General features: G+C 35.6%; 1 protein-coding gene and 1 pseudogene across 1 annotated transcript in view; one reads left to right on the forward strand and one right to left on the reverse strand.

Annotated features, from left to right (window-relative positions):
• DNER (delta/notch like EGF repeat containing) overlaps positions 1–14849 on the forward strand; it is a 138566-nt gene that overhangs the window by 65775 nt on the left and 57942 nt on the right. Inside the window, exons 2-4 of the mRNA XM_088131829.1 lie at positions 9358–9654; positions 11648–11742; positions 14561–14727. Of these exons, the coding sequence (XP_087987955.1) occupies positions 9358–9654; positions 11648–11742; positions 14561–14727 (559 nt within the window). The remainder of the gene's footprint in view (positions 1–9357; positions 9655–11647; positions 11743–14560; positions 14728–14849) is intronic.
• On the reverse strand, positions 12622–12721 carry LOC112540051 (U2 spliceosomal RNA; annotated as a pseudogene).

Consider the following 14849-nt stretch of genomic DNA (forward strand, 5'->3'; position numbering starts at 1 on the left):
CTTTTGTTGAGAAATGAAGATAGACTCACCAGGTGGCTTTTCAAACTTATTGTTATGAAGATCCCTAATAGCTTTAAGATGGTTAGGTAAGCAATTTCTGAAAGTGATTAGAAAGCGAGGTTAGCGAACTTAGTGTTCTTTAAAAGGCTCCACCACAGTTGTGAGTTTGATGACTGATCCCTTCATCCCAGCACTCAAACCTATGGGAGACTGCTATCCTGTGGTCTCCTTGCAAGGAGCAGCCAGCTGGAGCATGTGTGGGCAATCTCTGGAGAGGTCCGGAGAGATTCTGAAGAACCGGTCTACTCACCAGTTCTTCGGTCTTTGCTGCAGTCATTGTCTCTGCTCTGCTGGAGACATGTTTAGCTTGCCATATCTCCCCCAGAAGTCTGCTAATAAATTCATTTCAGTTCTGCTTTATGCTGATAGCACAGCACCTCTCTCCATAATGCAGGTGGGTTTCAATTGAAGCTTTCATGCTTTTTGTGAGTTATTACAAAAATGTGTGAGTTATTATCAACTATTCTAAGACAAATTGCTAATCTCCATCAAAAGGCTTGCCAGTTGTACTCATCACTCGTACATAAATAACATCACAATAGAACAAACCAGGGTCTTTAAATATTTAGGAATTACCTTTCAATCATCTGTTTTCTGGAGAGAACAATCAAAAGGTGCCATGGTTTAGGCCCATGGGATTACTGACAGAATTGTGTGTTTTGCAGGCAGCAGAGGTAATAGCAATATCCCCATTGCTGTAAACATCTATATAGCCAAAGTGTTTGTAGTCTTTTGCTTTATAGTTCCCAGGTTTGCTTTTATAAAGGTCCAAGATCCCTTGAAGCAGTCTAATCAAATTTTGTAAGATATATATCCTGAATTCCTTGGGATATACCTAATTCTCTGTTATAATTGGAAACAGTACATACTTTTATAAAGCTTCACATGCCAGTAGTTTTGTGGCAAAAATGATATCTGATTAAGGTTCTTTGGCCTCCCTGACTATTTTGGATAGTTTCTGTTCTTATTTGAAAAAAGGCATTGAGCTTGATACCAGATAGATAAGAAACCTTTCAACAGACTGGAGTTTGAGAGGGCCAACTCACTTGAAACAATGAGTCCTTGAGATGGTCTCCACAGCAATTGGATCACAATCTCTTCCCATTTTGGGGGTAGTTTGGGTAGAAGACTATTCATTTCCACTAATTATATGATCAAATCCCATATATGCTGCACTAAGTACTTTCCCACCTGGTGAAATTTAAAATATAGCCATCCATACTAGTAGAAGGAAGATATAACAACTTTCCAATCCAAGAGAGATTATGTCCCTGCTAGTTGGGAGAAATTGAATCTGTTTTGCATGTCTTATTGCTCTGCCCATTTTACACAGCTTGGTGCTCAAACTTAATATCCCCCTTGCTGTTAAACTATCTTGACTGGCCGGGTGTGGAGAAATCTTGCTTCCTTTTGGCTGAATAATCTAGAAAGATAGCTAAGGTTTGTGCAGTTGTTGTGCACAACATGCAACTGTTCAAATATCATTTACATATGCCAATTTGTTTTAGACAGTGTATAAGATTAGCAAATTTTCTTGGATGTAGGCAAACTTTCATATTTTTAAAAACTCTTTCATGGTTCATTTTTTTTAATAGACTCTTTGCTCCATCTCTTGCTTTAGTTTTATATTCTGTTGAAAGCTGGTCCAGTAAAGCTAAACTAAATTAAATAAAACTCTTACTTTCAGTAATAATTGCCCTGAGCTTTGTCTCTCTCCCTTAAATAGCTAGAACCGATGATTATTTGCCCTTTCAAGTGAACCCTGGAGGTAGAACGCTCTACTGCATTTTGTGTCTTAAGTTGCATGTTTTTGAATTATTTCAACTTCATTATGAGCTGCAGTAAGAATTTGTGTTTTTTAAAAAAAAATATTAGAAGTCCTCTAGGGAAGGATAAGACATTTGGACCAGTCCTTGTGCTTGTGAACATGCAACTGTGTTGACAGATTGGTTCCGCATCCAAATATTTACTAAAGCTTTTCATGGCCTGCTAAATAGAATGCCTTGAAAATATGTATGAGTATGCTGTGTTCCATGATATGCTTTCTTTCAAGATTCTAGTGGTATATGAGACCATGTGTGACAAAACTGGGGTAGTTTTCTAACCTTGGCTCTACTCTAGCCTTCCTCACTTGTTTTCCTCCTTTGGGGATTCTCAGCCAGTGTACCGTGGTAAGAAAGTCTAGCATGGTGAGAACATTTTTGGAAGAAAGCAAATGAAGAGCTTTCAAAGAGAAAGAGGGAATTGCTCTTTTAAAGCCAAGGATTATTTGAGCTTTGGGCAAAGTAATCAGCAGTGTGGGTTGCAAAGCAGAAAAAGCTAACTTAGCAGGATTATAGAGAACAGCCTGATAGAAGAGCCAACTGTAGAGATGCCTGCAGAGAAAACTAGCAATTGAACAATCTTATTGTGTGTAAAGAACTATAGATGATGAAAGCAAAGCATGACTTAAAAAGAAGAGTCTTTACCTTTTGCTTGTAAGTGTTGCTTCAAAATATTAGGGAAAACAAAGAGCAAGAGAAGGTTGTTAATCAAAAGACCAGTTTGAAAAAAATGACAAGAATAACAGCTTTTCTGTTCAGCTGTCTGCTGAAACTGAATGCACTAAAAGCTCTCCTGAGGAAGGGGAATGCCAAGAAAAGAAAGATTCTTTCAATGGTATTTCTTTATTCTTAGAATTTGATTATTAAAATAAATCACTCCAAGAGGTCACTTCAAAATATATTTAGGAAATTATTTTTAATATGGCAATCTACTCTATTTACACTTATCATATACTTGTGGTCCTTTAATTGTTCTATTCTTACTATTTTTATGGTTTTGTTTTATGAGACATGGTTTTATCCTTGAACAATGTAGTTTTTATAAAAAAAAATAAACCACAATAAAAGTTTCTATCACTATTCTCTCTGGTTTTATTTCTTTCAGTAAAGAAACCTAAGCAAATAAAAACAAACAAAAATGGTGGTGTGCCCCCTTTTTCTGTTCACAGGGAGGATTTTATGAAGGATTGCTCTTTTTAAAGGACTTGGCTTGTTCATTGGCTGAGGTTATATTTCTTCTGCTTAAACATTCTTGAATCAGATGGTGGATCAATCTTCTTTTCAGAGTCAGAGGGGCATTTCCTCCTGTTCTGAGAAACTGGGTCCAAAAATGTCTCCTCTGCAGGTTCAGTAGGTCCTATTCAACTTAGCTTCCAGAAAAAAATAGAATGGAAGAAATATTATTCCACTTTCCATGTGCAGCTTCTGCATATCCCAAAATCTGACCTGTGTGTTGTGACATATGCTTAAATAAGTTGGAAAATAGAATGGCACCAGTAGGTGAGGATTATCATCCCCTCTTCATTTCTGATTATGGAAGAGGTTACACTTTTGAATAAAATGGCAACTTTGTATGAACCTGGTGGGAGTAGTTATTGAAAATTGCTATAGAAATATATTTTATTTTGCATTCTGTCTGTGTTGTGTGTGTGTGTGAGGGGGAGATGTTAAACTGCATTCTTAAAGTCACCTTGACCTTTATCTGTCTGCAAACCTCATGCTAATTGAGATGAAACTTGTCTTGTGATTCCCACCCTTCCAATTCCTGCAGCTACATTCTGCAGCTACTGCCTTGTACCAATATTTCTATTGAGTAGAACATGCAAGCTGACACTCAGATTATTCTGGGATAAATACAGAATCAGATAAAAATAGAGTACATGCTACATTAATTTATGTTTGAAAGTTCAGTATCTCAACTGTTACTGTATTTTTTGCTCCCCCAAATCCTTAGTTATTGTAATGCTAAACACCACGGGCATCACTCATTTTAAAATGTTATGAATGGCACTATTGAGCGTTACAAATAAATCCAAATATATTAAAAGTATGGGCATCTATAGGACCTTGCAGCTCTTGTCAAAATGATGAAAGGAGCATCATGCACTATGCTACAAGTTTTGTCCTTTTCATATGTGTGTAATGTCATTGTTCTCCCACAAAAGGCCAGTCACAACAGTGTAATGCTGCTTTTGTCATTCTGTCCTCCCCCTTTGTGGATGCCACTGTCAAAAGTCCAAACTAACCATTTAAGTAGGTTACCTGCCTATATTTATGTACACTTATAATTTCTCAATTCTTCTAAAAAACTACTGTCTATTTGTACTACTTTCAGCAATCTCCAGCTGACCTACTTAAATCATTTTGACTGGGGGTACTGGGGATTGAACTATGGACTTGAGCAGATCTTTAATCTCTAAATGTGTAATGGCACTGCAGAAGATTGGTGAGGTGCTAGTGGTGTGGGCCTCTTTTTCTCTTTGCACAGACAAGAAATACCTGCATAGAAAGGGTTATTTGTTAGCTGTGGCAATTTGTGTGTGTATGCAACTTGGCAAGCTTTGTATTGCAGATTCCTTCACACGTGGGTTTAGGGTTTGTGGATTGTATCATTGTTATTGTGAATCACTATCACTTGCCTTTTATCCATAGTCCTACTTGTAACCTTTAAGATAAAGAGGACAATTGCAGCTCCCTAATCTAACACCTGCCAAGAGAGAGGGAACAATAGCTGCCTAGGAGTAATATTTTAATAAACAAAGAGTCACTTATCTGGGTTCCCAATGAATTAACCAGATATGTTATCAGACCATCTGCAGGTGCTGTATGCAAGAGACCAGATCTTCTCTAAAAAATATTATTAGTAAAGATTCCACTGTCTAAAGTTATGATCAAGTCCCTGATAAGCCACCTCCAGGTGTTACTGTTTATATTCCTTGTCTGTTAGGAAAAGTATAAAAAGATAGCAAAAGCCGCAGACACTTTGAAGCTTAGCTTAGACCCAAAGTCCCAGGAGGTGCTGCACAGTTGCCAATAGGTGGTCCATCTGTTGCCATTCTTGGGTTCCTGGCATGCTGAAGGGACATGGATTGGTATATCTTTCCCTGGTAACTCTCTTAGTATTTATTCAGTAAAATCCTTTTTGGCCATTATACTCTGCTTTGAGCCTTTTGCCTTCAAATCCTAAAGAACCTATTGGCTCCTGATTGGCCAATGTGTCCTGATTGGCCACAGTGTCAACACAGAATGAGTACCAAGAGTTCTATCAAGCATCTAAGTGACTTATTTGCTTGCCCTTCTATTCTTAACACACATGTGTGCAGATTATTGAGTTTTGGAGCGATAATATTTTAACAATTTTATGGTGTTAAAACAGTGTCAACACCAAAAATAATAGTGTGATAGCATTTTGGACATAATAATAATAAAAATAATAGTGTGATAGCATTTCATGTAGCTGAAAAAGATGCAGCAATAGGCAACTGAAAGAACAGGAAATTTGGCAGTTTTTCTGGGAGGAAACATTATAATGAGTAGATAGAATAAGTTTAGAAAAAGGGTAAATAAGGCTTAAAATTATGTAAAATTATGTAACATGGAGAAACTAAATAGAAAGTTATCCCTATACTATAAGATGAGGGTCCAGGGATGGGCAGTGAAAGAAAGAAATAATGGAAGGAGACAGAAGTCCTTCAAAGGATTCAGAAAATACTTGAAAGATGAAAAATTGTGATGGCTATGCACTAGGTCCAGGATTAGGTGCTACAAGACCTCTCAATATAAGTTACTGGAAATAATAGGAGGCAGCTGTTGTCCTAAGGTTTCCAATGCCTTCCCTATGTCTATAACCAGGCATTCTATGTTTTCATGCCAATATTTCTGTTAGAATATTATGTACCAAGAAGCCTCAGATATCCAACAAGTAACTTGTCTATTGCTGTCCACAAAATGCTCATATTTAACCCAAAGCATCATGGTAGCAAAGAGAAAGCAGGACAGCTACTTTTTGCATGCTAGCTTGACCTTTATTTTCATACATTGAGAAATCATTCCTTTGTTTGTTGGTTTAATACGACCAAGAACAACAACCTTTGGGAGATCCTAGTGGAATACTGTAGAAAATAATTAAGTAAACAATGTCTTTTTCTCATTTGTTTATTTAAGGTAACCTTAAGTTTATATGCCTTTTAACTTTGTGCTTATGTGTGTTCATTTTGTAATTAATTACAGTTCTCTGGCCAAAATCCCATTTGTGAAATCTGAAATCTATATGGTTAATTAAGCATTTGAACCATCAGGGAACAATATAAGTCCAAGCTACATAGTTTTGAACTACCTCTATTCTTCCATCACAAAAACGCTATCATATAAATTGCTTGATGCATGATTTGAATAATGTTGCATAGTGTAGCCATTCCATCTGACATGGTACAATGGGAAGAAATTGAAACAGTGAGGATATTACAGTGATAGGCAGTTAATATGAGCTTTGCTGTCTTTGAATGTCTTTAAAGCATTTGACACTTGGTTACTGGAAGTAGGATTTGGACATAATTGCTTTGTTCTCATCTGATATGTTCACTTGGGGTCTAAGCAAATGGCAGCATCTAGCTGACCTTGGCTGATCTGGAAAGTTACATTGGATTGGCTCTGGTTTATATGCAGGTGGGAGGTCAGTAGGAGATAGGAGGGCAGTAGGCTAGATAGGCAAGTTGAAAAACATCCCTAATACAAGGCAATTGCATAACATTTCTGTATCATACCAAGAAAACTGCATGGATATGTTCATATAACCCACCAGGAATCAAGCTCAGCTTAAATGTGATTTTAGTTGATAGGCAGTAGCATGAAAAATGGTTAAATACTAAGCTAGTTGTTTGATCTTATGCATCCGTGCCACTGTAATGGAGTTCTGTTCTTGTGTTGCAGGTCCCCAGAATATTCATATATTGGGTTGATAAATGCATGCTTGGGCAGATGGAAATACATCCATTAGCCCTCTGAACAATCCAAGTGATGATGGCACATCTAAAAGAAAAAAGAGCTTTATAGTTACAGCATAAAAGAGAATGGTCAGAATATACAGAGAGAAAAGAAGGAAAGGTACAAGAACATGTAGAACTAACTGAAATATAAAATGAATTTTATAATATTAAGTAGTTCAACATTTTTGAAGAATTCTTCCTTATGGCATTGTGCCCTATATTCTAAGAACACTCATTACTCTGCTACTTATAATGTAGAGCAAAATGTCCCAGGGAAGAACTTGGTAAAATGTTTTGGCCTTAATGAATAAACAATGTATTTTCAGCACACCAAAGACACAGTTATTGTCTCATACATTCTATGTATAACTTTCAATTATAATTATTTTTCAATTATTAAAAAAATCAAAATCTTAATATGAGAGTAGGAGAATTTTTTTTGATTTTTGTTTTAAGATTAAGAGAGACTAACACAAATCTTAGTCTCTTAGGATTCAGAAATAATCACCATGATGTTCTTTGAGGCTTACTCTCATGAAAGTGTATACCACGGCAGCTTAAGTGGTTTGACAATTTATTAAAAAAATGAACAACCATCTTCCCCAATTTGTTAGCTTCTAGGTATGGTAGATGACAACACATCTTAAACAGTGTATAATGGGTGCACAGTGCCAAGCCAACCTAGGCAAGACTCTGTAAGCTTCTCTGAAAATCTAAGGAATGTAGTAACATGGACTGTATATCTTATGCAACTAAACCCCCCAAAGTACAAAAGTGCCTTTATTGAGGCTCACTGCAACATTCTCTCTTTGGCTATGTTGAAAGGTATAGCAAGATTCCCTTCCTGAATTACCTGGGTCACTGCAATGCTAGACAACTTGAAGCCACTGAACACACTCCCTTCTCCAGCTCCTTCTTAGAGGTATCCTTATTCTCTAACTATTCACCAGGTTATCAGAGCATAGGGGCCAATTTTACTTCTCTCTACTTCTGGCTCAAATGTCTCCGTAACATATAACGTTGCCAAATTCTGCAGAGCAGAGTGCAAAATTTGCCAGATTTTGACTGCCAGCTAAAGCCAATCAAGCTTAACCCAGCTCACATTAAACTATTATATTGTTATTTCTAATTGGTAGTTTGGGAGGTTTTTTTGCTTCAGCTTACTCTTTTAGCTTTTCTATAGTGTAGATTTGTTTTTATAGCAGGCTTATAACATTTACCTTTCCCTCTTTTATTCTATAGTCATTGCCCTAATAATGTTTAGATACCGACAGTTTTTATTTTATAGTTATTGATTTGTGTTTTCACTTTTTGTGCGTGTGTGTGTCTTCGAGACATTTTAAAAGAAAACAAGGTGACATAACACCCAGTTTTTTTAAAAAAGAGGAATTGGTCAATTTCTCTCTTTTTCTCATTATAGATAGATAGATAGATAGATAGATAGATAGATAGATAGATAGATAGATAGATAGAATTATGCAACGTAAGGTTAATTCAGTTTTTGTTGCTGACAGTAAAACTAAAAGCAAGAGCATAGTTTTCTTTGGATCAATAGTATGGGAAAGAATTGGAAATAGCATTGGCTGAAAAATAAACACAACAGCAAAGGGTGATGAGGAACCTTTTGGCAAAAGGTTGTTTTACTGATAAATTCTGCTTCATTTTGGGGGTTATATTAATAATGTCCATTTTTTCAGTATCGCTAGTCTATTATACTGGCTATAGACTCCTGTGATATCTTAAAATCAAACTCATTTGTTACTGCATTAAGATTTGGAGGATTACAGTCAATTATCAGATAGAGAAATAGTCCCATGAAAAGCTGGCTTGCTGGATATAAGCACAAACATTTGCACACATACACACACAAAACTATTGTTTGATCATTGCTCAAGATTGATTATAGAACGTAAAGGCTTTTTCCACCATTTAGATGGTGATTACAAAGAGTGCAAAACTACATAATTGTTGGCTATTGGTGTGTTTCAGAACTATGCACCAACGTTCATCAAACATCCCCCACACGTAGCATAAAAATAATAATTGTGCTACTTCATACCTATGTGCTTTGTTGTATTTGCTGCCAAAGGGTAATGTATTGTTCCTCTGGAAACTCTTCCAATATTACGTTCCAAGCCATTCAACTTTGTTAACATCATCAATTTTGTTTGCTAATTTGCTTCTATTTCTCCTGTATAATCTGAGAACCTCTTTATTGAAATGTGAGTAATGAACCTCCCTCTTCACCTGGTTGCCTTCCAGCTATGTTCATTCCTGACTTTCATTGTTAAAGGCCATTATATGAACTAGGAATTATGACAGTTGAGGTCCAGCACACCTGAAAGATGCTTGGTTGAAAAAGGATGCTCTGAGTAAAGCTTTGTAGTCAGGTAAAGGCCACCCATAAATTTTAGCACATTAATGTTTGTGACAAGACTGACACATCTTATTCTGTGGTACTAACTAGTCCGTTATTGTTTGTGTTTCAGTTTGTTTCAGATCCATGTGCCAGCAACCCTTGTCACCGTGGCAACTGCACTAGTAATGGGGATGGATATCTCTGTATTTGTAATACTGGCTATGAAGGTACAAACTGTGAATATTCATTTTATAGTTCTCCAGTTTCTGGGTGGACAGAATCAGAGTTGCCAAGTGAAAATAGTCCAGGAGCAGCCACCATGGAACCTGACATTGTCCTGCCACGAGCTCAAAAAACAGTTACACTACCTGCGTGGGAGCCCAAGGAGGGTCAGAAACTTGTGGATCTGAAATGGGATGAAGTGGAAGTAAGGATTTTTTTTTTAAAATAAAATATGTACCATAAATTGTTTCTGAATGAAATCCAATGGAGGCTTTAAGAAGAGATTGTCTATACTTGACCTTGTATGGAAAGCTGGAAGGATCATAAAAATAACTAAGAATTCTATTTGTGAAATTTGTGTTGGGAAAGTGTTAATTACAATATTATTTTAGGACCCAGTATCACTTTTTACATTTTTGATATTATTCTGAGAACTAATTAATTTTAATGAATACTACCAGCATTCTTGTTGGTCACAGACCATATTTACTGCTAAATAAATCTGTTTAATAAAACATTTGTTGGTAAACAGAAACGCACAAATCCTCCTTTGGGATATTAAAAGAAACATTCTTTATTTTTCTCTTTTAATTCTGCAATTTTTAAAAGTTTTGATATTTTATTTTTTCAATAAAATAAAGCAATACAAAATGAAATACAAAATGGGCTAGGAGTTAAGCAAGTTTGTAATACATACTAGCTGGATAATTATTAATTTTTTTTGTATGCATTATAGTATGTAAGATTATATTGGTTCATGGTTTTGATTTTATTTTATGGTAAAAGCTGATATTGGATCTTCATCAGATTTCAGTTTAAGATTTTAAGGGATTTTTTAAAAGCAAGCTAAAGAATAAAGTAAAATATATGTATTTACATATCCTAAAACCCTGTGGCATTCACATGAATGTGACCTGAAAGCATTATGTTAAGGAAAAAAATACTTTGATGTCATCATTTTTTTCTAAGATAAATTGATTTTTACAATCTGTAAAATTTATTGAAAATATTTGCTAATTGATGCTGTTTTATTTTCCATGTCCTACACTGAGGGAAGAGAAAATTGCATTTTATATTAAGAAAGTGTCATTTAGTATTTCAAAAATCTCCTCCCATTTCTTAGAATTTGCTTTGTATTACCCATTTGTATGTAATAATGTTTCTAGAGGAATGCTAATGTTTTGCACTTTCTGTAGTAAGAGAACAGAAGACTGTGCTGAAGAGCCTAATATCTGGGAGCCAAAAAAAAAAAAAAAAGTTGAGAGCATTTGTAAAATAGGCAAGAAATACTCCCAAGGACAATTAGTTAACCATTTACACATCCCACTAGGCTGCTGTTGCACCAGCAATCTACATCAACATACCGAGATATTAATACCATACTTTGTTAAGGCATTCTGAAGAACCATTGCCTGAAAATGAAAGATTTTACCTGCAAAAACAAAGAAATACCTTATAATCATGTTTTTTTCCCCTTGGCAAGTAGCAATGGCTCTAGTTTATATTATGAAAAGCTTTCTCTCACAGGAAAAAAAAAAACTTTTTCTTTTTGCTGGGATCAGGTGGCAAAGCATTGCTGCCTATGATTTGTTTATATTCTATACTACACAACAGTCAGATGCTGAGAGATGCTATCAGCTATCTTGCTATGCGTTCCTGAAAGCCAATGAGTTTTCATTACCTGCTATTTTAAAGGATTGTGTTGCAATCTGTTAGGAATCTAGGTTGTTCCAATATGAAAAGCCATTTGTGTTTTTCTTAAGAAAACCAAATCCCAGCCAATGTCTTTTCAAGGTGAGTCTTTTATTTTGCATCTGTTGCTCAGTAAAGCTGCAGAAAGTAATTTTTCCAAAAGATATCTTTCCTTTCCTATGCAAATACTAGTTTCAGGGATGATGTTTTTATTGGAGTTACCAAAAGGGGGAAAGGGTAGAAACTCTTATTACCATGACTTATGGTCCCACAGCTACTTGGATGTCCTGAAGTTGATATATACAAAATTGCATGTGAATTGTATTGACAGTGCTAATCATCCATCTAACTTGATTTGTAGGCACTATCATAAATATTCAGAATGTTCTGCAGATTCTCCTGGCAAATACATTTCAGTTTTACCATATTTTTAAAAGCAGTTTTTTGTTCTATTTTAAAATTATTGGTTATATAGGATGACTCATATTTATTCACACTTTTTTTAGATAATCCCTGATGTAGCCTGTGGAAATGCCAGCTCCAATAATTCTGGTGGGGGTCGCCTAATATCTTTTGAAGTTCCACAGAATACTTCAATAAAGTAAGAAAGGGCTTTGTTTTGACATTATTGCAGAAAGGTTTTAAATAACGTTGGCTGTTTAATCCATCATTTGAAATCTTATGTATAAATGGAAATGAGATGGCAGGAATGTAGGGTAAAAGCCTCATGGTATCTATTGTCACTATTGACTCACTGATTTCCTTTTTTCTAAAATGAGTTCAGATTTCCAGTTATGCTGTCCAAATGTTCAAATTTTGATTATCCCATTGGAATACATGAAAAGCCTCATATCTGTCACTGCTTTCTTATCCGTGGAAATGGAGTTATGCAAGGCTTTTGAAAGAGGTCCTTTGGAACATGCAAGAGCTCATATGAAAAAGCTTTTTTCATATCATTAAAGCAGCTATGCTTTTTTCAAACTCACATAGCTGCTTTCAGTGTTGTCTCTGCGGTCTCTGGATACAAGTGCATGTACCACTTCTTTGCTTTGCCTTTTCCCACAAATCTGAAGGGAGAAGGCAACAGGCAGCAGATGCTTTTCTGGGAGTAGATAAGCCTTTCAGAAATCAGTGCTTCTCAGTTAGTAGGAAAGTATAGTGGTGAAAATCCAGCACAAAGAGAGTGCACCAGACTGGGGAATACTGTAATAGACTAAACATAGAGCTTTTCCTTATCTGCAGATATTTATTGTTAGGGATTCTAGGGTTTTCAAGCAAGAGAAGTGGGAGTCAACTTCAATGATACCTTACAGAAGAGGACACATTTGTTCTATAATTTGCAGTCAAAAAGAGGTGCCTATTTGGAAGGGACAATTTAGGCCTTTTGTATGCTTATTATCCCAAAAAGGTAACTTTGGAAAAGGCAACTTACGTTAGAGGTCATGGTGGAACTGGGACATAATATTGAACTCAACATAAAAGTTGGTATCCAACATAAAATGGATATAATATATTTAAGAAGATTAAACTGATAAGAACAGATAATACACTTGATGTTAGCCAAAAGCCCGAGAAGCGATATTTAAGAAGATGAAATTTTTGTCTTGAGCTCCCTACTCTGGTATATATTTGTTCCAACTTTGAAATAGAATGTTTAAAAGTATTTGACTATTCAACTGAAGATGCAGTGAAAGAGGAAGAATAGCAAGGTCTAGTGGAGAAATATTCATTAGAAAGAAATATTCTTAATTTACAAAACTTGTTTTAGGCTAAAAAGCCAGTTCTTCCCAATTATTATTTGAAGTGAAGTGAAACCAAGACTGCAGCATCATTTGTAGAAATATGGATTTGACCTTGGCAAAATAAACATATACAACATAGAGAAATAAAGCCAACCCCTAATTGCCTTTTATAAATATATAAATTCTAAATATTTAACAGTTGTACTTGAGCCAAAATAGTGTGATTAATTAGAGCTGCAATTTTAATCTTCTGTGACTGATTGACTGGAATTGTCCTCCAAGGTTACTGTTCTAGAAATGTGGGACTATTAAGTTTTTGCTGCTGAGAAAGCAGTTAATGGATTTGACCTATATGCAGACATTTATAAAATTTGCCTCTTTTTTCCTTGAGGTCTGTATCGCCAAAGTTACTTATTATTGACTTATTGATGAAATATATATCTTTTTCTAAGTTTGACGTGACTTTCTCTGCAGTATTCAGCTCCCAGTTGCCTCTTCACCTCATATTTTTCACCCTGGCTTTTCCTTCCTCTTTCTTTCAAGTTCCTGAGGCCAGTTCCTTCTTGGCGTATTCATACTTTAAAAAATATTCAAAGTAGTTCTCCAGTTCTCAGCCAATTTTTGGTTGTTTCTTCTATTACTGTCATATTCTTGAGCTCATTGTTAACTCATGCGTCCCTGGCTCCTTTGCATGTTAATCCTTGTTGTTCATTAGATGATTATCCTATCTCTTTCAAAAGGCATTGATATATTTCGTTCTAATGCTCTCCCAGATTATCATCACAACTCTTCTGGGTAAATTACAGTGAGAGAGTGACTAGCTTACATGTACCCAGTGGTCTTCATGGCTGAGTATAGATTTAAACCTGGATTTCTGTATTCTAGAACTGCTCCACTTCAGTGATTTTACTTCTATCTCTTGGTTCTATATATGCCTATCTCCAAATGAAGCTAATCTTTCATTTCTTCCTTTGATGCTTCACTTACATTTTGGAAACACCCCTTTAGCATTAAAAAAAGGAAAAGAAAAGAGTGAGAATTTCATGATATCCCATAACATAACTTGTATAGCTTCTTTGCGTTAAAATATTTATAGGTAGGTATAGATTGGCATTCCCCATTCTAGTGCCTCTGGCAACCACCAGAATTTCTGGCTACTATGGACACTGGCAGCTGTCCCAACACATCTGAAAATTGAGGATGCCTGTTGTAGACGAATATTTGTATATATAAAGCCACTGATTTAAAATTGCATGATGGGCACAATTCTGCTCTCCACATAGTCAACTGCTTCCTTAGTTCAGAAGTCCTAACCCCGAGGAGGTCCCAACATCAGTGCAACATGTTGCATGCATGTTTTTAACTGTTTTTATTGTTTTGTATTTGTATTTCTAAGCTGCCCAGAGTCTATGGAAATGGGTAGCTATAATAGAGTTAAAATAATAACAACAACGACATATTTTCTGGTAAGTATGATTAGGATTATAGAATTAACATGCACTCACTTTTGGCATCTTCCATACTTGTTGGAATTAATGAGAAATTTTGCACCAATTAAGCCATCTTCTGTTATAGTTTTTTGATGTCATGAGTGATGTTATTTCCTTATGGAAAATGTTTAAAACATTTTTCTTTATTATGATCTGTTCTGCTTAACACTTTTATTTTTGTCTTTAGTATAAGGCAAGATGGTACTGCTTCCCTTATCCTACTATGGAAGGTGACAACAGAAAGGTTTAAACAATGCTCACTTATAGATGCTGCAAGCATTACGCTTCTTCAAGCAATGGGTGGACGCGTCCTAGCAGAGGAGATGCTGGGGTTAGGAAACAACTATTTCATTGGTGAGTTTTGTTAATGTTGCTGATTTTTATACTCATAAAGTATTTTTCTCTAATGTATTGACCAAATCATAAGTGTATATCATGTATTAAATCAGAGTAGCTGCAGCAGGTCACAAAACAAA

The sequence above is a fragment of the Python bivittatus genome, unplaced genomic scaffold (genome assembly GCF_059951505.1).
Source record: "Python bivittatus isolate LINGU-HERP-01145 unplaced genomic scaffold, Pbiv_v1 ctg000980_np1212, whole genome shotgun sequence".
NCBI classification, from domain to species: Eukaryota; Metazoa; Chordata; class Lepidosauria; order Squamata; family Pythonidae; genus Python; species Python bivittatus.